The following is a 25,685-nucleotide window of genomic DNA, read 5'->3' on the forward strand; positions in this document are numbered from 1 at the left end:
CTCCTCTCAAGTTCCTACCCGAGTCCCCTCTCAAGTCACCTCTCAAGTCTCCTCTCGAGTTCCCTCTCAAGTATCCTCTCGAGTTCCCTGTCGAGTCTCCTCTCAAGTCCCCTCTCGAGTTCCCTGTCGAATCTCCTCTCAAGTCCCCTCTCAAGTATCCTCTCAAGTTCCCTCTCGAGTCTCCTCTCAAGTCCCCTTTCGAGTCTCCTCTCGAGTCCCCTCTCCTGTCTCCTCTCAGGTCTACTCTCAAGTTCCTACCCGAGTCCCCTCTCAAGTCACCTCTCAAGTCTCCTCTCGAGTTCCCTCTCAAGTCTCCTCTCGAGTTCCCTCTCGAGTCTCCTCTCAAGTCCCCTCTCAAGTATCCTCAAGTTCCCTCTCGAGTCTCCTCTCAAGTCCCCTCTCGAGTCTCCTCTCCAGTTCCCTCTCAAGCACTCTCTCGAGTTCCCTCTCAAGTTCCCTCTCAGGTCCCCTCTCGAGTTCCCTCTCAAGTCACCTCTGGAGTTCCCTCTCAAGCCCTCTCTCGAGTCTCTTCTCAAGTCAACTCTCAAGTTTCCTCTCGAGTTCCCTCTCCAGCCCTCTCTCTCGAGTTCCCACTCAAGTCCCTACTCAAGTGCCGTTTGAGGTTCCGCTGGGGGTCCTGCCAACCCCATGTCCTGTGCCGTTGGAGGTCCCGCAGACTGCTCTTCTGCCGGGGGTCCTGCCAACCCTGTGTCCTGTGCCGTTGGAGGTCCCGCAGTCTACTCTTCTGCCGGGGGTCCTGCCAACCCCATGTCCTGAGCCGTTGGAGGTCCCGCGGACTGCTCTTCTGCCGGGGGTCCTGCCAACCCCATGTCCCGTAACGTTGGAGGTCCCGCAGTCTACTCTTCTGCCGGGGGTCCTGCCAACTCCATGTCTTGTCACGTTGGAGGTCCCGCAGACTACTCTTCTGCCGGGGGTCCTGCCAACCCTATGTCCCGTGCCGTTTGAGGTTCCGCCGACTGCTCTCCTGCCGGTGGTCCTGCCGGCCCGGTGTCCTCTTCCGTGGGGAATCTTGCCGACACCCGTCCCACCGGCTCCGGATCCTGTCCGGTCGACACCGGCTCCTGCCCGGCCTCCGGAACTGTCCGGTCTTCGCCCTCGAGCCCGGTCCCCTGAGTTTGCCCGCTGTGGTCTTCGCCCTCCTCGAACTCTGCCTCGCCCCCGGGCCATCCGCCCGAGACCCCCTCCTCGAACTCTGCCTTGTCCCCGGGCCGTCCGCCCGACACCTCCTTTTTGAACTCTGCCTTGCCCCCGGGCCGTCCGCCCGAGACCCCCTTTTTGAACTCTGCCTTGCCCCCGGGCCGTCCGCCCGAGACCCCCTCCTCGAACTCTACCTTGCCCCCGAGCCGTCCGCCCGAGACCCCCTCCTCGAACTCTGCCTTGTCCCCGGGCCGTCCGCCCGAGACCCCCTCTTTGAATTCTGCCTTGCCCTGGGCTGCCAGCCAAGGCCCGTCCTCCGGGCCCCCTCCACCCACCGTGCTGGACATTGTTGGATTTTTGTTTTGGTGTTTAGGGACGTCTAGAATCCGTCCCTTGAGGAGGGGTTTCTGTCACGATTCTCATGTCATGTCACGTTTCTATGTCTAGGTTTGGGTGTTTTGCTGTTCTCCCCGTCATGTTTTCCTCCTGGGTTATTGTCTGGTCCTTTTCCTGTCGTTAGGTTCCCCGGTGTGTCTAGTTGTCTGATTGTGTTCACCTGTGTCCCTTGTGTTTCTTCTCCCCTGTCCGGCTATTTCTCGTCTTGTGATTACCCCTCCCTGTATTTAGTCTTGTCTCTTCCTGTGTTCAGTGTTGGTGCTTCTTTTGTTTGTGACCTAGTTCACCGTAGAGTGTTTTGTTTGTCAAAGTATAATTTAAGTCCTTGAAATAAAGGTATTATCAAGTGTTATCTGCGTTTGGGTCCTACCTGCTTCACTCTGCGTATCAATGATGTTGCAAGAGGCATACCGGGTTTACAAAAAGGCCCCCACAAGAGAATGCTTTCATGTTAAACCTGTATTATGCGCTCAATATAGCGTCCAGCATACCAAGTAAGTCCTTCTGCTACCTGGTATACCTGAAACATCTCCATCATATCCCCAAGCCAGAGTCCTGCCAGAGTCTCAACATATTTGCAACTGGCTTTATTTCAGCATTGCATAATACACTTTCACAGGAAAAACACGGCGATGCATTGTATAACACACTTTCACAGGAAAAACACGTCGATGCATTGTATAACACTTTCACAGGAAAAATAAGCTGATAGATGTGAGATAAACATCAGCTTTCTCACCTTATCACAATATCTGGTTTACAAAGAAAGAACGTGGTGACTGGCTCTTGGTAGTTCAAACAACTTTCGCCATATATTTTTACAGAGCAATAAAATGTATCTCACACAGTTGTGTGTCTGGTTCAGGCTTGGACTCTAATGGTCTGTTTTTTTTATACAACACATAAAACACCTGAGGGAAGAGTTGGTACCATGTGCCGGCCATGTGTGGACAGTTTTGTGAAGCTGCAGTGAATCCAGAAAATAAACAGCAAACTAACCAAACGGGAACTATGAGGGACTTGATTCATTCCTATACATTTAGAATCTTTTGGGGAGAATTCAACCTTGTGTCAGCCAGATTTACAATAGATAGACACAACCTGTGAGGCAGTGAATGGACCCTTCATACCTCTGCCAACAATAGTACTATGGACAAATGCTGAGACATACACAAAAACACTTTATTGTTAAATGCTCTGTTGTTAAACATGGTGAAAAGTACTATCAATTCTATATCTTTCACATTCACACACAACAAAATAAACTGATCCATACTGTGTGGTAGGTGCATTTTCATATTTTTAAAGTATCAATCGTCTTTCTTTCAAGCTCTTGTTAGTTGTTTTTCTCTACTTTTTGCTAATTAAAAAACCCGAAACATATCAAAATGAATCAAAACTCAGGTGGCGCTTGAACAATACAACATTTTATATTAAACCTGCACAAAGAATGTTTTGTTTTTGGTCAATTTCTCTGTCTGTTAGCAGCATTTAATACAAATGTAATAAGTCTTTCTGGCATGGATGGTCACAATAATCCACATGACATATTCATAACTTCTAAACTATGCAGTGCAGAATAAAATGCATTTTACGGAATATTTTTGTACCAACAATAATTTATTCAGAACACTTCTTCACCAAATGTTTGAATTGGTTCCTATTATTTGACATAAACTACCCTCATTGTCGAATGCAATGTGCAATTGCAGCCAAACTAAGAATAGGCTGTCCAACAATCCTACAAAATGAGACTGCATTTAATTAGCCCATTAGTGGAAAGGAGGTATGCAAACCATTAGCAGATTTACGCTATAATTGGGGTTCTAAAATATTTGTATTAATTTCAGATTAGACTTCCAAAAAGCTTGCTAAAAGCGACATTTAATCTTTAGTTACAAGCTTTACTACTGTGTAACAGAAATACTGCCCAAGTGTGGGTGAAATGTGTATTATTCAGTGTGTTGAAAACTGATTCAACAAAAACAAATAACACATAAAGATTTTAGCATTTTTTGTTCCTGAATTTGGAAATGAATTGAAGAATATCCACCATGCAATGCTTAGAGGTAGAGGAAGCTCAGAAATCTCTGAGTCCTTAGAACACATCTGTTTAAGGTTGCTTCTGTTCCTTCCTCCTGTTGATCCCCTTTCCTCTAAGTCTCAAACTAAAATGTTGTCCACACCACTTCCCAACGTAAAGATCGTTTTTTCTACTGTTTCTCACTGGTGGTTTTGTATATAGAAAACATTATACTTTTCTGAACGGTTATATGGAGGTTGAGGTAAAAACAACATTTTGCTTCATCTAGTAACTGTCTTGTGGTATGATGCTTAGGGATGAGCCGGATGTGGTTAGTCTCCCCAGTCTCTAAGAAACTACTTTTCTTCCAAAGAAAACAATTAGTTGAGGTGAACAAAAACAAAAAGGAAAGGAATACAGACAAAGGAGTGCTATTCTAGTTCAAATTCCCAGGAACAAGCAGAAACATCTCAACAAAGTTTACAAGGATAGTTGTGGAAATTTGAGCAAACCATTGTTTGGAGATTGTAAAACAGAAAATATGATTCGACAGGTATACAGAGTGCTGAGTCAGTCCTCTCTCACACACCCCTTGTTCACACAGGTATCACTCCCATCCTCTTCTGCCTCACCTGCAAACAAAACATGTTAGTGCACGTAAAAAGCAGCCTAGGTACTTGGAAGGTCAAGCACTCACATGGGTCAATGGGTTGACATTCAGCTTTAAGGGAGTTTGAGGGTGTTGACGTGATCCAAATAGTTTTGACACTACACTCCATTGCAGAGAAGGACAATGATAACACTCTTCGTGCAATGTATGTAAACACCTAGCAGTCAAATTATAGTCGAGCTGAAAGGTGCCCTCATTGGCATTGTTTATTTTTAAATCCAAAGAGCTGTATTACGCAACAGAAACATAAAATAAATGTGTCCCTCTGAATATAGATCTTATTATCATGCAGAACTCAACATAAAACACAATTTAAAAGTATAATGAATCTAATACCCTGATAACATTTACTGGCCTGTCAAAACAAATATGATTTGTGTGAAGGCTAAATGATTCGTTTGCAAAAATAAATGAAGGAAACAAAGTAACCTCGTTTTTTTTCTAGGCATCAGGCATGCGGATGTGGTTTGGGATGCCATTTCATTTCCAGAGCGCTGTGTGCTGTTCATTAAACGTTGAGCCCTCTCATTAGTACAAACACTATCAGCAGGGGAAACGGGCTGTCAAGTTCCAGGTTGAGACAAAATGTCCATTAAAAGCACAGAGGAGAAGAGAACTGCTTGCTAATGCACTTTTAACAGACTCATGTAGAACAAGCGCTTCTTCTGGCAGTTTTGTCCAAACACGTTTACCTAATTTCTTATTAAATTGGAGGGATGTGCTTCACCTACCAAACAACACAGAGGCCTCTCCCAGTAAAACAACAGTATAACAGCCTTTGGTTTACTGCTGTAAACACACTCTTCCTGCTGGGAAGTTTCCGTGCCACAGGGAATGCCATGTTCTCTGGAAGCCTCATCAACATCATCAATTTAATTAGTTTAACTGGGATTACTGCAGCCCACAGGCAGTCTGAAGAAATTATTACATGACACTATGCTTTTGCCAGCAACCATTCCCTTTCCTCCGAACTCAAGATGATGATATTAAACTACTATGGGAATGATTTAGCTGATATACAACAAACACAGAAGAACATGCTCTTAAGATAAAACATCACAATACTATGTAGTCATAAAAACAGCACAAGTCATCTGTATGATTTTATTAGATAGTTTACAATATGAAAATACTTTTTTAGTAAAAAAAATAACCAACACATTTGCCGCAAATTAGTGGTCTGCCAGGTAGCGATATCAAATGAAAAAGTAAATTATAGTTGACGAAACAATCTCCACTCAAAAGCTGGTTCTGGAGCTTTTAACTTTATCAACAATCTTCACAGTGGACTTTTAAGGAAAAGTGCTCAGAATAATGGCAAGTTAAATACATCTACATGACTACAGAGCTAACGTCTTTTGCTGATGAAGAAAGTGTAGTAAGGATACGCTCAAGTGGACCTTGAGTGAAGGTTAAAGGCCATTTTAGTATTAAGTACCCCCCCTTTAACACTTTAGTGCATTCCAGAACAGGGTTATGCTGCCAGTCTAGTGACCTTACTTATGTAAACTAGGTTATGATTTTTTTCTGAAAAATCTCAATAACTATATATTTATGATATAGAGTACAAGCTAAATAATACTTAATTCTGTTCTGAAAACAACTTTCTTGCAACACAATGGTCATTACACTTTCCTGTAAAACCCCAATTCCTAAAATGAAGGGTTTGAGTCTCAGGAGCCAAAGTGACACCTGAAGTAACTCAAGTGTTCAAATCTTCATATATGCAACAAACAAAAATAACTTTTCTTAGTATTATTCCAACTAAAGGCCTAAGCTATTGGTTACTTTGTTAAGTGCTTGAGTTGTAGTTTTATTAAGCATACAAATAATGGTTTGCTTAAAAACGAATTTACTATTTCATCCAATAAGCTATCTCTTAAATCAGCAGTAGTTAGGTCTTTTTCAAATCTGACAGTCCAACTCTTTTCTGGTGGCTTCCTAGCAGCTTTTATCTTCCTTTTGGCAAGTATCACAGAAATGGCCCGACCGATACTGATCCTTTTTATGAAACATTTTGTTTAATTCCATTTGGATGCCAACATTCTTAGAAAATATTCTCTTTTCTTTGAACCCTTTCAGATACATTCAGAAGATAATAAAGTTGCATGAGAAACAATGCTTGCTTGCACAGACAGAACCATGTTAAACATTATTTACAGTCCAACGCTCAGGCTTCGTACAGTGGAGTAACAGTGCCATCCTTCCACTCAATCAGGATTTCTCCTCGATGTAAAGTCGGGGTGGAGTGTGGGAACCGCATTGCATGCTGGGTCAGCGGGGCTCTTTCACTGAGCACCGGGGACCCAGGGACACTTGCCTCTGACCTCGGTGTGTATGACTTCAAAACACACACCACCTTCTTCCTTCTGACACAGCAAGACAGAAAAAGAGCAGAAAGTTGGCGGCAGTAAAACATGTGGCTTTGTACCAGAGCTCTTTGAAATATATTGCCCTATTTATTCTATCCAATGTTTGTCAATGTCTTATGTGTACTATTATTGTTGGCATATATGATATGATTAATCATTGAGTATCATTTATATATTTTTTTATTACCCTAAAATGTCTATAGATGTATGTATCTGACCTAGAATGACGTGAAAATAGAAATAAACAAGCAATTCTAGCTTCAGAGAAAGTCAAATGTTTTCTATTTGACCATTTAATTATTAATGGATAAGCAAAAATAAAATACATTTATGTTATGTTGGTTTACTGATTAATGATCAAGTTAGCATTTCAAAAGTAAATCAATATGCATTTGATCAAATCCCGTCAGTGTGTGTGTGTGTGTGTGTGTGTGTGTGTGTGTGTGTGTGTGTGTGTGTGTGTGTGTGTGTGTGTGTGTGTGTGTGTGTGTGTGTGTGTGTAGCATTCACCTATTGGAGTAAACACTGAGGATAAGAATGAGAGTCCCCAGGACCAGAGCCAAAGAGCTTAGTACCAACATGGTTATCTTCCAGCCCATTCCTGTAAACATGTACAAAGACCAAGCCACACATCATTCATTTTACACAACCCACATTGCATTGTTTATGCATTTGTTAACATTTATGTCAAGACTCTGACCCTGCAAATAAAAGCCCATTGAAACTCCTTTACAAACACTGCAACACACCCACTATACACTCTGCTCTTGAATCAACAGTCATCCATCTCCACCTAGAGGTGAAAAACAACTACATCTGTACTGAAGAAGGAAATGACAACTTCAGTGCCAAGAGAATCAGACTGCACTGACATAATGTGACAGGCTATGTTTTTAAGCAACTTTATTTATAACACAGACAATTGAATGCTATACAATTAAAAAAATAAGTAATAACTCCATCAGGACCTGAACCTCTCGTCACTTGAACAGTTTCTTCCCCTCTGCTACCGCCTCATCAACATGGACCGGGACCCCCACTGAGAGTGACTGTTTATCCACTCCACAAACATTATGCATTACATTAATACACATCATGTGAAGAACATGTTGTTCTTTTTTTCTTAATACTGGGAGCCATGTTCATGCTCAGCTCTGTGTTTTAGTTTTTTAAGCTTTTAAGGTTCTGTTTAAAATTAAATACTTGTCTTTATTCTTTTTTAATGCTAAACAGTTTCTTAATAATACTAATTGATATTATTGTCATATGTTTGACCTACTATTGCAACTTATTTTTCTTATATTGTTAACATTTGCACCAGCAGACACTAAAGCAAATACCTTGTATGTTTAATCGTACATGGCAATAAACTTGATTCTGATTCCTGTCCAAAATAAAAATGACCGGTACATTCATCTGTGTAATTAAACAGCTTTGGTAAAGGATGCTCCGGAGTTCCTGTTGCTAAAGGACATAGGAAAGGTAGCATTGATGCACCTTTCCCTTGACATTTAGATAATTTGAATGGCTTTTATAATGTACTAATTGCACCCAGTTGGAAACCTTCCTCAGCTAAATGGACTAATGACTTCAGATACTTCTATACTGTCAGCCTACATTAAATGATGTGTTACCAAACTCACCATAGTCCATACTAAAGAAAATCATGGTGGGATCTTCAGGAGATTTGGTGCTCAGGGATGAATGAGGCACATCCATTACAGGATATGTTTGCGAGACCTCATCAGCCATTAAACCTTCAACTGGAAGTGGAGAAAAAAGGGAACATGTTACAACGAATCAACTCAACTAAAAGCAAGGACTACAACTGAACATCTTAGGTTGAATTGATATGCCTTTTGACCAAAGAAGCTACAGTATTGTCTGTCTGTCTTTATTAGTGAGACAGAACTCAGTTAATCCAGGACCAGCTTGATGTAAAAACAAGATGGATCACATTTCAATGATGCAAATTCATGGCCTGTCTAGCTCCCTTTTTAGGGAAATATTGATCAGTCAAGAGTCTGATGAATAAATCAGATCCTTAGGCTACAAGTAGGCATTTTGTAATAAAAATCTAGAGGCCATGGCAAAATACATCAGATATCAGATATAGAACATGGAATATCTTTTAAAAGGTATCATGAGCTTAGTTTTTTTCTTTATAGATAATTTCTGTTATATTTGGAAATGTATTTCCTCTTTGTTTCTTGTCTGGTTTTACTTCCTGTGTTTGCCCCCCTGGGCCTGATTATGCTCACCTGCTGCCCCTGTGTGTGATCTCCCCTCCCTAGCTGTGTCTTGTTTTGGTGATTGTCTTGTGTGTATTTAGGCCTGTCTTCCCACAGTGCTCTCTTTCAGTTGTTGTTTCCTTGGTGTGGTTCCTAGTCTCTTGTCGGCATGTTCTACATTTCTCTCGTCTAGTCTTCTCAGTCTTCCCTGTACATTGCTATTTTCTTTTTTTGTTTGACCTAACCTGAGGCCTGTACTGCGAAGCAGGATTTTCGCTTAGCCGGCTAACTTCAGGGAAAACTCGGGGTTTCCGGTCTTACGAAGCTGGTTCTCTTTTTAGCAGGCTGGATCTCCATGGTAACTTATGCTGAGCGGCTAACCTGCCCCGGAGCAGGTTAGGTTGCAGGCTAAGAGCTCAACTCAGTGAAAGCACTGCCTGCTGACCAATCAGAGCTCCGTGTGCGGAGTTTAAAGCTATCAAGTCATATTACAGGAGAAAGGTTTAAACTGCCGTTGCAGGAAAGACGGCCAGCAAAAATCAGAGACTGTGTGAACGTGAACATTAATAGAATATCACCTCCCATCTTCAGAGCAATCTGACTATTATAACATTAGCGTTAAGAAAGCTTAATTAAATATCTGCCACAACACAAGTAACCGGATCAAAGTAACAGTACAGTCCGTGGCATATCACATCATAATCAAAGTAACATTACGTACAGTCACTGTGAGTGCAGACTTCGATGTGTCACATTATCATTCATATCCCATCATAATGTATCATATATTTCCTTATCTGAGTCAGCTTCTTGAGCCGTATCTGGCCGTGCAACACTCACAGTGTCACATACTGTATGCAGAAGTATTATTTTAAGCAACACATTAAGTTGACGAAACACTCGAGTCAAATGTAATTAATGTCAGATCCACTCTTGTCTTAGACGGGGCAGTGATATCATAAACCTGTTAATGTACGCATTCAAACACTTGTTCTGTTACCAGCTGTGTTCACCTTGCAGGTGCAACTATGTGGCTTTTATCCTGGATAAAGTGTTTGAGTCATGGATGTTTGAAGTTTAACGTCTTCATATTTGTCTAATATTATAGTTGACTTTTCATTCAGGAAGTAAGACGCGCTGCGCTGTCAGTATGCTTCTCCATGTTTGTGATTGGTCGAATGCTCCAAATACCACCCCTTTCATGTGAACGCGCACCTAACTAGATAGGACACGGCTGGCTTGAGCGATCCACTTGATAACCCACGTCATAGTACAGTTTAGCGAGAGCGCGTATGTTTTGGATTAGGCCGGTTGAACCAGCTTCGTAGTACAGGCCTCTGCTCCTCCAGTTTTGTTGTGTTTATTTTGTACCAGCTTTTTATTTAATCAAGGTTGCCTTTTGTTACACTCTTATACTGTACCTGCCTTCCCTCTTTCATACTGTGTTTCAGTCCTGTCTTCCTTACCGCCCCAGTGACAAAAAGGTATGTGTAGTTTGAATGTTTGTTCCCATGGACTACTGTTTGCACACATTTGTTTAAATGCTAATCATTGTGCAAAATGGTTAAAACTTGCAAATGTTTAAAAATGTTGACAAAAGTAACCCATCAAAATGAATGGGAAAAGGGGAATCCTGGAAAGGCTTCTGCTCAGAGGCCATCAAATCAGACTGTGGCTGTACTGGGTAGCTTCCAGGTGTGTGTGTGAACTATGCGAATGTGATGAGGGCGTTGCTGAAAGAGCGCTCTGCCCTCCATTAAGTGAAAGCCCTCGCTGAATAAATAAGAGAAAAATATGCTTTGAGGAACAGCAACCTTTTCAATGTAAGAACAATTACTAAATCTATTATCCTTTTCAAATGTAGTGTTTACTTTGAGTTTTGACATAATAATTGAATGCACCACCAAGTTTGGAAATGGTCACTGATCTGCATCCAGAAAAAACAAAACAAATCTACTGTTTTTTTACGATTAATTATTTTCAGAAATAGACCATCAATGTAAATCCTACTGACGTGACTGATTACAACGGCTAGCTAGAGAGTATTTATACACTTTGAACAGAGTTTCAGTTAGAATCTTTTTTCACCGGTCAACATGTCCGTTAAAGTTTAAATCTTCCGGACAAAATGAGAAAAGTGCCGTTCAAAGGTCTTCTTTGTTATTTATTGAGCTTTTAAACAAATTGATAACGACTCTATATAATAATATAAGAATAATAAACGGAGCCTCTCTTTTCCTCCCCCTCTCCTGACAGCCCGTCAGTATCCGTCTCATGCAGCTGGCTGATCCAGTAATGAGTGACCCGACAGTAAAAATAAACATATTTATAACTAGTTTAGAAATAGCTAAGTGTGATGATCTAACTTGAATTGTGTGTTCTGCTCCGCTCTCCGGTCCATCAAAGCGGGCGGAGCTGCAGGTGATCATGCAGAGCTGCGTGTCTCCGTCAGCAGCAGCTGATCTCTGATCTGTCTCTCCTGTACGATTAGACTTCACTCGCATGTATGTCCATATCGATCAGATCTAGCTAGTTCTAGCTAATGATATGACTGCCTGCGTATCAATGGACACCTAAACAATAAGCAACATTTTGAGAGAGATTTAGATTTGACGTCTTCAGCATATTTTACCGGTCATAGTCCGGTAATTACCGGCTAACGGAGACTCTGGCTTTGAACTCATATCATTTAAAATAGTGTCAAGTAGCCTAGTTCCAAAATTAGTAACAAAGGAGGGTTTTATCTAGTCGCTGGTTATCTCTTTACGGAGGTTTTTGCCACTTTATCAGTCACATAATGTTAGAAGACAACACACTAAACTACTGTTAGTGAGATACTTTTAGGTCCTTACATGGTTCAGCCTGTCTGCGTATGTCAGACATGGCACTTGGAACAATGCTGTGTTCCAATGATTTCCCCAGGTTGTGGTGAAATTGGTGTTGGTTGTGTTTGATGTCTCTCCCTTTGCACAATGTCTGGTTGTCAAGTGTCCGCCACCTGCTGCCAGGCTTGTAAATAAAACGAGGCAGAAAAAAATCGGGCTGGATTAGACATATTTTAGGTTTAATCTCTTGGCATAGAGAGGGTTTGTTATAAAATATCAATATTTCTTCCCAATTTGCAATAAGTAATATGATTAATGTACTAACATCAGATGTTATGTCTCATGGAGCAGGTCCTCCTCCTGTTATACCATTCTTACCTGCTTATGTTCCCTTGAAAGAAAGACCAAAGTGGATTCTTGTGTGGCACTCAGGTGCAGCCCCCTCCCCATCAAAGTGAGGTGGCCCCTCTTGGAACAGGACCACGCCTGGTTGCTTGCCTCTCTGCCTATATCCTCCACTGCCTCTCCAGCAGCAGCTTTGCCACTTTCAGCGAGAAAGACGCAGGACTGCAGGCGCACACCTTCATACTGCTCTCCAGGTGCAGTCAGACACTCCCCGGTGTGGTGGTTGCTTAGAGCCTGGCTCTGTGGGAGCCAGCGCCATTCCTGTAAGGCTGAAAATGGGCTGCATTCACCCAGAGATACTCTCCCTCCCGAAGATCCTTCCTGAACCTGCAGACATTTACCCAGCAGCTTGTTCTGAATTGTCAAGCCAGACGCCTCTGTGGAAGGGACATTAAACAAAAAGCATTGTTTAAAAATAGTATTACAACTCATATAGGCTACCTCTCAGCCATTGTATTTGAGGGAGCTAGGCTAGGTTTACAATTGTCAAATTAACAAAAAGTGTTTCTGAAATAAATTACATACCCCACCTTTCAGTAACATTTTTAGAAACTTGTACTTTAGTTAAGTGTTTTTATTTGTTTCTACTTATTACTTCCACCCCACTACAATTCAGAGGTAAATCATGTAGTTTTACTCCACTACATTGTCGTTACGCCTTTAGTTACCTTACATATTTTGATTATTGATAGGAAATATAATCAAGACTTTACCCGGAGGAACATTCACAAGCTACCCTGCAACATACAAAGTAAATGAAACTGGCTGCACCTGTAGGAGCTGTGATAAACACATTAGTAGTAGAGTCCTACTTCTTCTACCTCTGGCCTACTTCAACACAACATTTCCCCATGTATTTAAGTAGCGATAAATCCACTCGTAGCTCTCTTACATCACTACATTCTTCTCCTGAAAGATACAGGAGAGACGATTTAACGTTGACTAAACAGGTTTAGTTGTTGTCAACAAAGATAACTCTAGCTAGCTAACGTTAGCTCAGACTTGGGAAGTGTTGACACGATAAACACTACGCAACTATTTCGACTGCAGGTGAAAATAACCCTTTTCCTTGGATTGGAATCGCTTTCTTCTCGGTTTAGTAATCTGGAAATCACACAACTAACTGCGTTAAAAAGTTCAGTAGCCTAGTACCTGCAAGCTAAAGGTTAACTTTCTTAACATTACCTTTGTAAATGACGAAGAGGAGCAAATGGACACACAGCAGCATTCTTCCCATGGTGATGGCGATCATAGGCACAGATCGTTTGGGGTCTTCAGTGGCAATACAGCCTGCATCTATTCAGCAACAGTAGCAAGTGCAAGTGGGCGGGAACAAAGGTTTATGCACCCTCCCTGTATGCATCTATCACTTGGATAGATCCATAGAGGATCCGTGCCTTCCTCCCCATTAGTCTGCAGAGGGACATCTCAGTCTTTGGGGGACATGCAGAATTCCTTTGAAATACACTGTTATTGTCCAGGGAGAATGCATTGTTTACGTTCTGGTCGAATGTAACTAAGTACATTTACTCAAGCACTGTAGGCCTACTGAAGTGTAGTTTGGGGAACTTGGGAACAAATGTTATGCTACTTTAAACTTCTACTACATCTCAAATACAAATATCGTATTTTGTACACTACATTTATTTGACTGTTGTAGTGGGTACTTTTTATACAAATGATATATAGGCCTACCACTACAAACTATCCAAAATGACAAATTACAGCATTAAAAACTAATAAGTATTTTCTAAAAATAAAAACAGAATAATATAATCATACATTTGTTAGAAGACCGATCCTGCATAATCTGTACTTTTACATTTGATACTTGAGTTCACTTGGCTGATAGAACTTGGGTACTTTTAAGTAAAATGTACCTAAATACTTTTACTTGTATTAAATTATTTTTGAAGTTTGGTATTAGTAGTTTTACTTAAGTAGCCTACAGGCTCTGAGTATTTTTCCGAAGATAACTTTGATTGCCCATTTCTATTTCTACTCTTTCACTGTAACAAGGTTTTGAGATGAAAAAATAAATTCCTGTTTTCCACTGTTTATGCAAATTAGGTTGCTGTTTTGCATATTCTGTTACTGTCCTTTTTTAGATCAACAACTCATAGACATTCCTTGTTTTCCACCATGGCAGGAATGAAATGTGTTTAAACCAGTGTGCTACAACTCCATGGACTACCAATTAGATGTAAGAACATAAATCTGTTATAGAAAACATTGTCCCAGGCTGAATAGGATTGCCCATTTGTAACTGGGAGGAATGGGACAGCTTTCATGGCGGCATGGTCACATGATGTTTTTCTCCTTAATGATGCACCACAGAGCATGGTAAACCTTTATCCAAATAAACACATTCAGTGTGTGGGGGAAACTTCGGAAGTGATTGGAGTCAGGACTCAAAGAGAGACACGAGGAGAGCTGGAGCTTTGATGGTAAACACTGACGGTTTATTTGAAGCTTCGGCCGGAGAATTCACATAACATATCACTGGCCACGAGTTAACCACACGCTTGAGATGCCACAATCAATTCTGAAGAACCATCCTGTAGCTCGAGGTTTTAACTAGTTCAGAGTGTAATAATCAACATTCTTCAATAGATAGACTTAACAGCTGGGGAAACTGAATCACATTTGATGTCAAGCCCATTGAAATACCAACATAAAACCGGAATTTCCTGTTTTCCTGTAACCCTTACAGTCATTTGTTGACTGTAAACCAGAACAGATAACTAAAAAGTGACTTTTGAAAAGTCAGCTTTTTGAAAACCAACATGGCTAAGTTAAAATGTTAGTTTCAAAACAAAACTTCTCAATACTGGGTATTGTACTTACTTGTAGTCGAATGCGAAAGAAAACAATAGCCATATTTTTAAAACAGCATTTAAATAATCGATTTGGACAAAGTGTCTAGTGTTCATATGAGAAAGTAAATCAAAGGCCAACACATACATATGGCCAACCATTTCAGTGAATCAGTCTGAAGTATGTTTTGTGCGCACTGTTTGATTTCACCCCTTTTGTCTGTCCAATGTATGCGAGCTTCCTTTATCGTTTGTTACAGAACTTCCCTTTTTGCATGAAACATCACCATCAACGACTGAACAAATACTGCAGTCCCACAATGGTTCAAGTTAGAATGTTTTATTGCTGACATTAACTTGACATTTAGTGCAGGCGTACATTTGACATATTTAAACATAAGCCTGGTTTCTGAAAGGGACAGTCAAAGACAAAGATAGCAGCGCCCCACCCCAGTTACAAACACACAAAACAGGTTAATTTGGCTCCACTGTAGATCAGAACAAATGAAATTGTTTTTCACATACACAGCTCTGAAGAATAGAACAACTCTTACTGAGATAGCTAGTCTTTTTGTACTAGTTTTGTTGTTTTCCTTTTGAAGCTTAGTTTTTATAATCTGACCCAGTCCTACCTAAGTCGTCTTGAGGAGGGGAGAAAGGGGACATGTAGGGTGGAGGTTGTGTGCCCTGCTGAAACGGAGGTGGAGCAGCATTTGAAAAACCATATGGAGCAGCAGGTTGTGGCCACTGGTTATTGTAGCCACTTGTCATGTTTGCATGTTGACTGGGATCTGGTGCTGGGTACCCATAAGCACCTGGGCCTGCTAGTACAGGGTAGGGTCCCGGTGGGAAGGCAGGGGGAGGGAAGTCGGTGTAAGTTGGGGCCCCAAAAGCCCCAGCCGGGTAAGGCCCCACAGCCTGACCAGATTGAAGGGCAGCCAAGCTTGAATGAATGACGACCAGTGGAAACTTCACTTCAGGGTCAATGGCAAAGCTAATGTCCAAGTACACCTTGGAACCGGAAACAAAACAAGAAGTAAAATCTGTCTACATCAGAGAGTTTCTTAAATAAAAATACATTTATGGAACTATTAATTAAGTTGATCATGCAGTCTGAATGACTATAAACACTATTATTGGATTATACTATAAAAATGTATAATATAAGCTGGTGTGTTGTTTTACATTTCTAATGTTGTTGAATTGTGTGATGTTAGACAATAATTGACGGTGCCAAACTTGCTTTACCACCAATATTTGCAAACAAAAGCAAGTCATTAATGCAATTAATTAAGTGTAACAGGACCTTTTACACACCTTGACGTAATGCTCAACTGAGAGGATTTCACAGTTTTGGATGGTGCAATTTGCATCGCCGGGAATCTTCACTTGGCATGAGAAAGTTTCCTCTGATTCCGATGTGATAGTGTCCCCCTCCATTTTGTACAAACTTAGGTCGCTGACCTTAGTGCGGGCTTCGGCGCGGAACACTATTCTCTGCTGTAAACTGACTTTGGGCTTCAATTGTTTGGATGAAAAGTTGCGAATTTTGGCAACAACAGTTAAAGTGTCACCTATCAAAAACAAATCATAGCATCTGATTATGCAAATGTTCCTTTGTAAAATAAGATGATTACAAAAAAAATTACACATACAGTATACACACTGTATTAAGCTGGTAATTTTACCTGGAGAGCAAACCTTCATGTTAACGGTAGCAGACATTTGCACCTTTCCTTTGTCTTTTTCCACTGAACCAGACTGGGGACACTAGAACAAATAATACAGACAAACATGATTTCATATCAACTGAATGCCTCATATAGTGGAAATTATAAATTCAGTTGAAAAATGAATCTTGCTGTTTCCCTTTAGATTAGGCCATCCTGATTCCTCAAATGTTATATCATAATGGGAAAACTCTCCATAATATATTAAACTGAATTTTCTCCATTCTAGACTCCATTCAGTCATATTCTGTTTAAAACACAACTCCTCTAGAAAGTCTAAATAGTGGATCAAATTCATAGCACGTTTTATTAGGATTCCATTTACCATTACAGAGCCAGGGTGTAACAAGGACTTTGACACAAACTTGAGCTCTTTCTGGACTACAGAAGATGGACGCCAGCTCCTGGACATCTTTGCTTCAAGCATGTAGACAATTCTTCCATGAAGCCCCTTAAAGGATGACGGCATGTCCCTGTAAGACAGAACAAGATGCAATAATTGGTCAAAAGCAAACAATGACACAGTATGCTATATTCTAGTAATGTGTACTCACTCCTGTGGGATTGTGATCCTGAACTTAAAGCAATTGGCCCCTTTTGGGAGTGCAGTGCCTGCAAAATAAGTGAGATTGATTTACACTTTTTGAAGAGACCTGACAAATGACAGAGGCTTTATTTACTCAGCAGAGCATATTTAGGCTACTTTGTGCATGCGTATTAGATTGAGGGATTTGGGTGGTGGAAGTTCCTGTGTAGCCCTATCAATTTATGTTTATTTGCAGTAGGTCAAAAATGTGTAGATTTATCAAATATAAAGCATAATAAAGTATATGGTACACATAAGACAACATTCAGAAAAGTAGGGCTATTAGCATTTTTTTTATATTTTCTTAAACAGCTTATCTATATAAGTAATGGAAGTGTAATTTGCAGGTAAATCATTCATATGAGAAGCAACCAGTGCAGAGATTACCAATATTAAAAGCAATACAGGTAGGCCAATATATCAATCCTAACACATAGATCTATCAAACTAACACCCATAATTTTAAAATAACATCAATTGAGTGTTGAGAAAAGTTGCGAAAATCAAAAGGCCAACGCATTTATATTGCCTACCTTTGTCATTTTCTGGCACTAAGTACTCTTTCAGTTTGAGGTATCTCCTGTGCGCAGTGCGCGATGTCCGTCTATCTCCGGTTCCCTCTGTCCAGTGTACACGAGCGTTCCCTTTGACTTTCACCACCAGCACCTTCAATTCGGTTTCTTTAGTCAAAGTGAAAGTGACTGTGCCTGCGATAGTATCTCCTTGAGAAATAAATCCTTTCTCGTTGGGAGCTTCGTATGATACAATGAAGTCCTTAATCGGAGACATTTTGGATCGGTAAAACGGGCTCTGTTTACCACAGGTGTGACTACAGGAAGGGGATTATGGGTTTTATAGTGTTCAGTGAATCTGTCAACTGGCCAATAGTAGCCTACAAATTGTGTGGGCTATTGTGCAGCTGAAAATGGGCGCAGTTTAAATTCCATCCCCTGGTTTCAGCGCTAAAGGTTATTAAAGGTGTGGCTCACATGATGTTGAAACAACATACTGTTAAGCAAACCAGGTATTACACAATCAGAAAGGTTTTACACCACCTAAGTGCCCTATAAATAATGTTATCTTAAAATATAGGTTCAATAATATTAGTAATTATATAATTATTAGGCTATTTAAATGGTATTCGTGAAATTACAAAACTGGAATTAACTTGAAAAAAAACAAGTAGAAAGCTATATTTCATCATCTGTACAGACTGATCTCAAATATTGCTTTTTGTGATGGTGGGTAGATTTTGCATTGCACATTTCGATGTAATATGTTTTGAAGTGGTCCTGAGAGAATGGTATTGAAAGTGATGGGCAGCCACAGGTAATGTGTTTGAGGTCATAAAGAGACACTGGAACTTGATAATGATGTCACCCTTCGTTTTTATATTGTACACGGCCACGTACTAAGGCCTTTTTTATAGATCTGATTTTAGTCAACCCATTTTTTTATTTATTTGTATTATATTTAAATGTGCTGTTGTAGTGTGTAGAGGTTTCTATATACTTTATAATATGACTAAATGAAAATACATAATGTTTAAAAATGAGAATAAGTGACATTTCAAATGGTTTATTTATAAATACAAAAATATATGTCATGTTAATATGAGAGATATCAGATGCAGGAGATAAGTGTTGTGCTGCCTTGTGGCTTAGACTTGAAAACATAGAACAGAATACAATTTAGTGTTCACGCTCACATTAAATATGTAAAAGTCTTTATTGAAATCTACAGGGAAGAAAATGGCAGTTTGAGAGTATTACAAATCAGGTTTGCAAAGAATTGGGTATTTATTAGAAAAAAAAAGTTTTCTGGTATAAAATTGACAGATTGTAAAATACAAAGAACATTCAGGCCTATATTTGACCTCTAAGCTATTTCTTCAAATAGCTTCCAAACATAAGTGAGGCAGATAGAGTATGTAGCCTATAAACAATACAACTGAAAGATTGATCAGTTAAAGAAACCTGAGTTAAACAAGGCACGTGAAATACACAGTCAATACTGAAGGCTGAAGTTAGAGTAATTATGTTAGCAGCTGGCAACACTAATGATCATTATGAATTGACCATCACACAACCATCACATACAATGCATAAGTGATATTTTGGGTATACTTTTTTACATGCAAAAAGATAATGTTGCACACAATGTCTTTTCAATCTCACATTCATGCTTAGAAATCAACAACAAAAATAAAGACACAAATGAGGTGACCGGATTAAACATTTGAACTATCTATTAGTTTTTTTAACAAAATGATCGATCATGATTAAAAAAAACAACCCAGTCATCGAGCAATCATACTATTATTTTGCAACTGATTTGTCAGTAGTAGTGGAGGGGAAAAGGAGTGTATATGCTGGAGGAGCTTCATCCGATTGACCCAGGAAGTCTATGTTCATCATTGGTGCAGAAGGCCCCAGGTTGTACGATGGAGCCGTTGGGGATACATTGAATTGTGAATAAGAAGGGGGTAGGTTGAACTCTGCGAGAGATGGGGGTGGGTTGATCACTGGGAGAGATGGGGGTAGGTGGATCGCTGGGGCAGCTGGGAGTGTTTGAAATGTTGGGGCAGATGGCGGAGGGTGAATCACAGAAGAGGAAAATGGAGATCCATACGGAAAAGGTATCTCAGGCACTTGGTTGTTGTAGCCCCCATTCACATGTGCGGGCTGAGCAGGGTAAACACTTGGTTGACAAGGAAACACCATTGGGTTACCTGGGTACACAGGTGGTGGTGGTGCTGAATACATTGGGGCTCCTGGGTTTCCAGACCTGCCTGAGGATGGGGAGACAGGATAAGGATGCCTGGACACTGCAGGGGGAGGGAAGTCGCTGTTGCTTGGGCCCCCAACAGCTCCCGCTGGGTAAGGACCTGCATCCACACCAGGCTGAGGTACAGGAGCAAAGCCTAAAGGAACAACGACCACTGGGAAGAGGACCACTGGGTCGAAGGCAAAGCTGATGTCCAGATACACCTAAGAAAAATATAACAGCTTGATTAGGACTTAATTGACCATTTCTTAAGGCAGCTTGTTATTATTTACAATAAAGATACACTATTGCCTACCTTTAAATGATATTCCACTGAGAGGATGTCACAATTCTGGATAGTTGTTGTCTGATCGAGAGGAATCTTCATTCTACACCTGACTTCCAGCTCTGTATGGGCTTGAATACGGTTTTCGACCACTTTGATGATAGTGCACTCCTCGCGTTTGGTACTACCGCGGGCACGGTAGATCACGTTCTTGCCCAAACGGAATTTGGGTGTCATCTCATTGGACGAGGAATTGTTGATTTTGGCCAAAACTGTGATAGTTTCACCTATGAGGAAAACAACATAACATGTATTGTTCATTTTGTATTCATTGCCGCATAGAACAATGCACTGTGCTAAAGAGTGTGTCTCATATGAAGGCAGTTTATTGTTATGCCTGTGAGACACAACTTATCCACTTTATATCAACAGAGTTAAAAGGCTAAACCCCACCCACTTATTATTTTATTCATGTTATTGGAAACCTTTTACTAAAACCATCACTTACAACAGACTAATTTAATGGCAGACGTTTTAAATTGTCAAGGGCACAGGTGTAAGCAGCTGTTATTAATGCCATTTGTTACACAAGTGCTTTCCTGGAATTACATGTCAACATGTCTGTTGTGAAACAAACTTACTACAGTTGAGTAACTTCTTGCATTTATATAACTGTTTCGATGTGTTCCAGTCAGGCTTTCGTCCAAACCACAGCACTGAGACTGCTCTTGTAAAGGTCTTCAATGACATCCACTTAAACACAGACAGTGGCAGAACTTCAGTGTTACTATTATTAGATCTCAGTGCTGCGTTTGACACTGTTGACCACAACATATTACTAGACCGACTGGAAAACTGGGTGGGACTTTCGGAAACAGTTCTCTATTGGTTTGAATCCTACTTAAAGGACAGAAACAACTTTGTTTCTATAGGTAACTACACATATGAGTTGACAAATATGACATGTGGGGTACCTCAAGGCTCCATCTTGGGGCCTCTTCTCTTTAACGTCTACAAGCTACCGGCTCAGATAATGAAGAACAACAAAATAATTTACTATAGCTATGCAGATGACACACACATTTACGTAACAATTTCACCAGGAGACTATTCTCCAGTTAAAACACTGAGTAAGTGCATTGAACAAATCAATGACTGGATGTGTCAGAACTTTCTCCAATTAAACAAAGACAAAACTGAGGTAATGGTTTTTGGAGCCAAGGCAGAACGTATAAAAGTTAGCACTGAGCTTCAGTCTGCAATGTTCAAAACAACAGATAAAGCCAGAAATCTAGGTGTAGTCATGGACTCGGACCTGAGTTTCAACAGTCGCATTAAAACATTTACTAAATCAGCCTACTATCACCTAAAGAACATATCTAGGATTAAAAGACTAATCTCACAGCAGGATTTGGAAAAACTTGTCCATGCTTTTATCTTCAGTCAACTGGACTACTGCAATGGTGTCTTCACAGGTCTCACTAAAAAATCTATTAGAAAGCTGCAGCTCATTCAGAACGCTGCTGCTCGAGTCCTCACTAACACTAAGAAAGTGGATCACATCACTCCTGTTCTGAAGTCTTTACACTGGCTTCCTGTGTGTCAAATAATAGATTTCAAAAATACTGCTGCTGGTTTATAAAGCTTTGAATAGTTTAGGCCCAGAATACATTTCTGACCTCCTGCTAAATTAGGAACCATCCAGATCTCTCAGGTCTTCAGGGACGGGTCAGCTTTCTGTCCCCAGAGTCAGAACTAAACATGGTAAAGCAGCGTTCAGTTATTATGCTCCAAATATCTGGAACAAACTCCCAGAAACCTGCAGGTCCACTGCAACTCTTACTACTTTTAAATCCAGGCTGAAGACTTTTCTTTTTGTCGCTGCTTTTAATTGAACTATTCATATCTTAGACTGCACTGTAACTTTTATCCATGTATTTTTTCTTTTAATGTTTCTTTTATTAACTTTTATTTTTAATGACTGATCTTTTTTTTTTTTTTTTTTTGTAAAGCACTTTGAATTGCCTTGTGTTGAAAAGTGCTATATAAATAAACTTGCCTTGCCTTGCAGTTCCCTGGATATTGTTCTTGTTGGCAATAGTAACACTTAGGATATGAAAATTCAACTATAATATCACCAGTACTTTAGTTTTATTACAAATAATTCCCTGTTTTGTAAGTCTGTGATTAATGGTTTTTGGCATTTATCATAGAGAGGAACACTTTTCATGACTTGAACCACCCTGTTTGAAGGAGATTGTTTATTACCTGGGGCGTAGGCCATCCTGTCAATTGTGACTTCCATGTCTGCTTTTCCTTTGGAGAAAAGTCCCATCTCTTTCTTTGTTGCACCAATTTGGGGCAACTAGAACACAATAAACAGAGAGAATTATTACTTTTGATCCACTTCCAATACATTGCATGACTTAGTGTTTCAGTCCTTTGGGACGAGGACTGTGTGTCACTCACATTTCCTGTGAATATTATTGTTTACTGTACACACACACATATGTCATTACTGTACATGGTGAGCAATTTCAACTGGAAAATATTTCTACTGAAGAACTTATGTAAAAACGTTGCAAAAACATTTGAATTGAGATTCAAGCAGGACCAATTTAAAATCCCATTTCCAGATGACATTTATCAAAGCAGAAGTTTTGACTTATCATGTGAAGCTCATGCCATTTACGATAGCTATTTTCTATATATGTGTCTTAGTAAGCCAAACCAGTGAGCAAGCTTGCTGTGCACAATAGCTTGAACCTGGAACCCTCCAAATTAAGTGCATCACTATTGTTGGGTAGTGGTGGAATGTATAATCATAGTTGGATATCCCTAAACTGTAGGACTAGCTAAATGTCCAGATATTGTAAGGAATAACATAGAATGTGGTGTAATACCTATATTTTGATTTGATCTTCTCTGTTTCACCCCCCGATGACAAATGCTGTGTTCGAGAAAATGACTGTCGACTGTGACATCTTTTCAGTACCAATGCCAATAACAACACCTGATATTTGTGTATCTATGTATCACTTTTTTACACACCATCAGAGAATGAAGGTTGGGATAACACCTGGAGACAAACAGTATTTTTTGTTCCACTGATTGGTCCATCCTCCAACTCCTGGACAACTTGGCTTCCAGCTTGTAGACAATATTTCCATGAGGTCCCTTGAACGATGAAGGCATGCTTCTGAAATAGAGAACAAGCCGAATAATTGTTATATAATCTGAAATGAATTAACATCAATAATTTAAATTGAATCAAATTCAGTTATGTGCTGAGATTGGCTATATGTTCCTGTTTGCAAAGAAAAACACGGTGAAAGTGCAAATATCCTGTCTTGGTTGATTGTCTTGTGCGCTTACCCTTGTGGAATCTTTAAGCTGAATTTGTAGACATGGATTCCTTTGGGAAGTACAGTGTCTAAAAGGAAAATGGATTTTAGTGTTAATATTTATATATTTATCCATGAAATGCTTGCTTTACATTTTATTATTGCATAATAGGGCAAAGTTCTAATGTTGCCCTATTATGTAATCGTCATAATTAAAATTTGCTCCTGATTAACCAACTATGTAATTTTACATATTCCATGTTTTTAAATGAAGTTAAACTACCTTTAATTATATTGTTTTAATATTGTGTTATTACCAATTTTGTATAGCTATGAATGAAGCTATTTGTTTTTAACCTTTAATTACTTTACAGATTTGTATTAATAATGTGAAATTTAATCAACACTTAAAAAGGACTTTAGTTAAACATGGATTCAATTCACAAGCTAGCTAAAACTAGCTGCACCTTTACCAGCTGTGATAAACACATTATTGTAATCAACACATATAATATTATTCTGAAATGGATTATTCTGCTAATTCTTTTTTATGTTTAGTTGAGTAACATTTTGAATGCAGGACTTTTACTTGTAACAGACAGAGTATTCCTACACTCTGGTAGTTCTACTTTTACGAAGTACAAGATCTGAGTACTTCTACATCCTCTGGATAAACATTAAGGCTTTACCTCAAAGTGCAAGTCATCCTTCACCCATTCACACACATGCATACAGAGGCAGGCTGCATCCATGCAGGACTCCAAGTATCCCATAGGGGTCCTAGTACCCCCGTTAGAAAAACACTGGGTTAAGGCATGCATAAAGAAATGTAGCGACTACCCTTGGAGGCCTCTGGGAAAAAAAATTGCTTTAGTTTGAAATATCTCTTATGAGCCGAGTGTGAATGGGTCTTATCGCCACTCCTTGTCGTCCAATGTACGTTTGCGTCTCCTGTTGCTTTAATGAAAAAGCTATCTACTGTGACCTGCTTTAACAAGGCCAGGGTTACTTTTCCAGAGATAGTGTCACCCTCCGAAAACGTCCCCTGCTCATTCAGCGCGTCACAAGTCAACGTTAAACTTTGAATCGAAGGCATTGTCTTTGCGAGCGGCGAGCGTAGAGATTAAACAAGTAAAATAAATAAAACCATGTGATCGATCCAACTTCTCGTTTCCAAACACTTCCCTTGAATGGTATGATAAGGAGGGGCACTGATGGCGTCTGGTCTGTTGAAGACACGCCCTGCGAAAGTCTCAAAGCCCTCTATCGCCATCCAATGTACAGATGAGATAATGTATGCTTTCAGGAAACCAGTGAAGATCACGCTGGTGCAGAGCACATAGAATTATTGAATCATTATTTTGAAGTCCATAGGATTCACTTAGCTCCAGATGTAGCAGCTAGCCATATTCATCCAACCTTATTCAACCGCTTATTTCAACTACATAGACATTACTGGGAAATCAATGCCTTTAAATATGAAATCTAACGTTTGTCAAAATCTAACAACGATAAGCCAACATGTTGTTACCACCCATAAAAAGTAATAAAATAAAATTGCTTGTTTTAGCGGGTAGGCTACTCAGCTTTACAATGAAAAATGTATGTGGACGTTAGTAATCTGGAAGGCAAGGCAAGTTTATTTATTTGAAAACCTCGTTTTTAGTCTTACGCATCCGATATGGAAAACTTTGCAGCAAATATTATTTGTTACAGTGTACCGTGCACCAGGTCCTTATTCAGAATTCTTATCAGAATTCTCTGAGTTTTTATCAACTTTGGTACTTAAAACAGATAAAGTAATTATCGTAGGTGACTTTAATATTCATGTTGACGATGATAAAAATAGCCTTACTGTTGCATTTAACTCTATATTAGATTAGGCCTATGTTGGTTTCTGTCAGAGTGTAAATAAACCAACCCACTGCTATAATCACACTCTCGACCTTATTCTGATTTATGGTATTGAAATTGAGCAACTATTAGTCGAACCGCATATGTAATAGATATAAGTCATGGTTGATGACCTTCCGGGTCTGTCCAGCAGAGGGCGCGTGTTGCTTGCCGCGGGAGCATA

At 39.9% G+C, this 25,685-nt stretch overlaps 3 protein-coding genes across 3 annotated transcripts; all 3 read right to left on the reverse strand.

The window, feature by feature from the left end:
* Positions 1-5,337: 5,337 nt before the first annotated feature.
* Positions 5,338-13,422, reverse strand: LOC307043703 (uncharacterized protein). The gene is made up of 6 exons (XM_079688406.1): positions 13,266-13,422; positions 12,054-12,457; positions 11,703-11,859; positions 8,263-8,382; positions 7,130-7,220; positions 5,338-6,616 (listed from the first exon to the last, which is right to left on the reverse strand). Exons 1-6 carry the CDS (start codon positions 13,330-13,332, stop codon positions 6,418-6,420), a joined length of 1,038 nt encoding a protein of 345 aa, XP_079544532.1. The 5' UTR covers positions 13,333-13,422; the 3' UTR covers positions 5,338-6,417.
* A 1,798-nt stretch (positions 13,423-15,220) lies between these two features.
* LOC307042132 (arrestin domain-containing protein 3-like) lies at positions 15,221-18,123 on the reverse strand. Its single transcript, XM_079685860.1, has 6 exons — positions 17,746-18,123; positions 17,181-17,238; positions 16,952-17,099; positions 16,585-16,666; positions 16,214-16,470; positions 15,221-15,907 (listed from the first exon to the last, which is right to left on the reverse strand). The coding sequence occupies exons 1-6, from the start codon at positions 17,999-18,001 to the stop codon at positions 15,500-15,502; spliced, it is 1,209 nt and encodes a 402-aa protein (XP_079541986.1). The 5' UTR covers positions 18,002-18,123; the 3' UTR covers positions 15,221-15,499.
* Positions 18,124-18,921: 798 nt separating this feature from the next.
* On the reverse strand, positions 18,922-24,794 carry LOC307044072 (arrestin domain-containing protein 3-like). The gene is made up of 6 exons (XM_079689109.1): positions 24,449-24,794; positions 23,640-23,697; positions 23,316-23,463; positions 22,533-22,629; positions 20,295-20,551; positions 18,922-20,202 (listed from the first exon to the last, which is right to left on the reverse strand). The coding sequence occupies exons 1-6, from the start codon at positions 24,702-24,704 to the stop codon at positions 19,531-19,533; spliced, it is 1,488 nt and encodes a 495-aa protein (XP_079545235.1). The 5' UTR covers positions 24,705-24,794; the 3' UTR covers positions 18,922-19,530.
* Between the last annotated feature and the right edge of the window lie 891 nt (positions 24,795-25,685).

The sequence above is a fragment of the Notothenia rossii genome (assembly GCF_949606895.1).
Source record: "Notothenia rossii genome assembly, chromosome: 6".
Classification (NCBI taxonomy): domain Eukaryota; kingdom Metazoa; phylum Chordata; class Actinopteri; order Perciformes; family Nototheniidae; genus Notothenia; species Notothenia rossii.

Coding starts and splice junctions, on each gene's coding strand:
- LOC307043703 (XM_079688406.1), bottom strand. CDS start 13,332: ATGATCGCCATCACCATGGGAAGAATGCTGCTGTGTGTCCATTTGCTC. Junction 7,221..8,262: donor TTTCTTTAGTATGGACTATG/GTGAGTTTGGTA, acceptor ACATGTTTACAG/GAATGGGCTGGAAGATAACC. Junction 6,617..7,129: donor CTCAGTGTTTACTCCAATAG/GTGAATGCTACA, acceptor TTGCTGTGTCAG/AAGGAAGAAGGTGGTGTGTG.
- LOC307042132 (XM_079685860.1), bottom strand. CDS start 18,001: ATGTCTCCGATTAAGGACTTCATTGTATCATACGAAGCTCCCAACGAG. Junction 17,239..17,745: donor AGTGCCAGAAAATGACAAAG/GTAGGCAATATA, acceptor CTTATTTTGCAG/GCACTGCACTCCCAAAAGGG. Junction 17,100..17,180: donor AGGATCACAATCCCACAGGA/GTGAGTACACAT, acceptor TCTGTCTTACAG/GGACATGCCGTCATCCTTTA.
- LOC307044072 (XM_079689109.1), bottom strand. CDS start 24,704: ATGCCTTCGATTCAAAGTTTAACGTTGACTTGTGACGCGCTGAATGAG. Junction 23,464..23,639: donor AGCTTAAAGATTCCACAAGG/GTAAGCGCACAA, acceptor TCTCTATTTCAG/AAGCATGCCTTCATCGTTCA. Junction 20,203..20,294: donor CAGTGGAATATCATTTAAAG/GTAGGCAATAGT, acceptor TATTTTTCTTAG/GTGTATCTGGACATCAGCTT.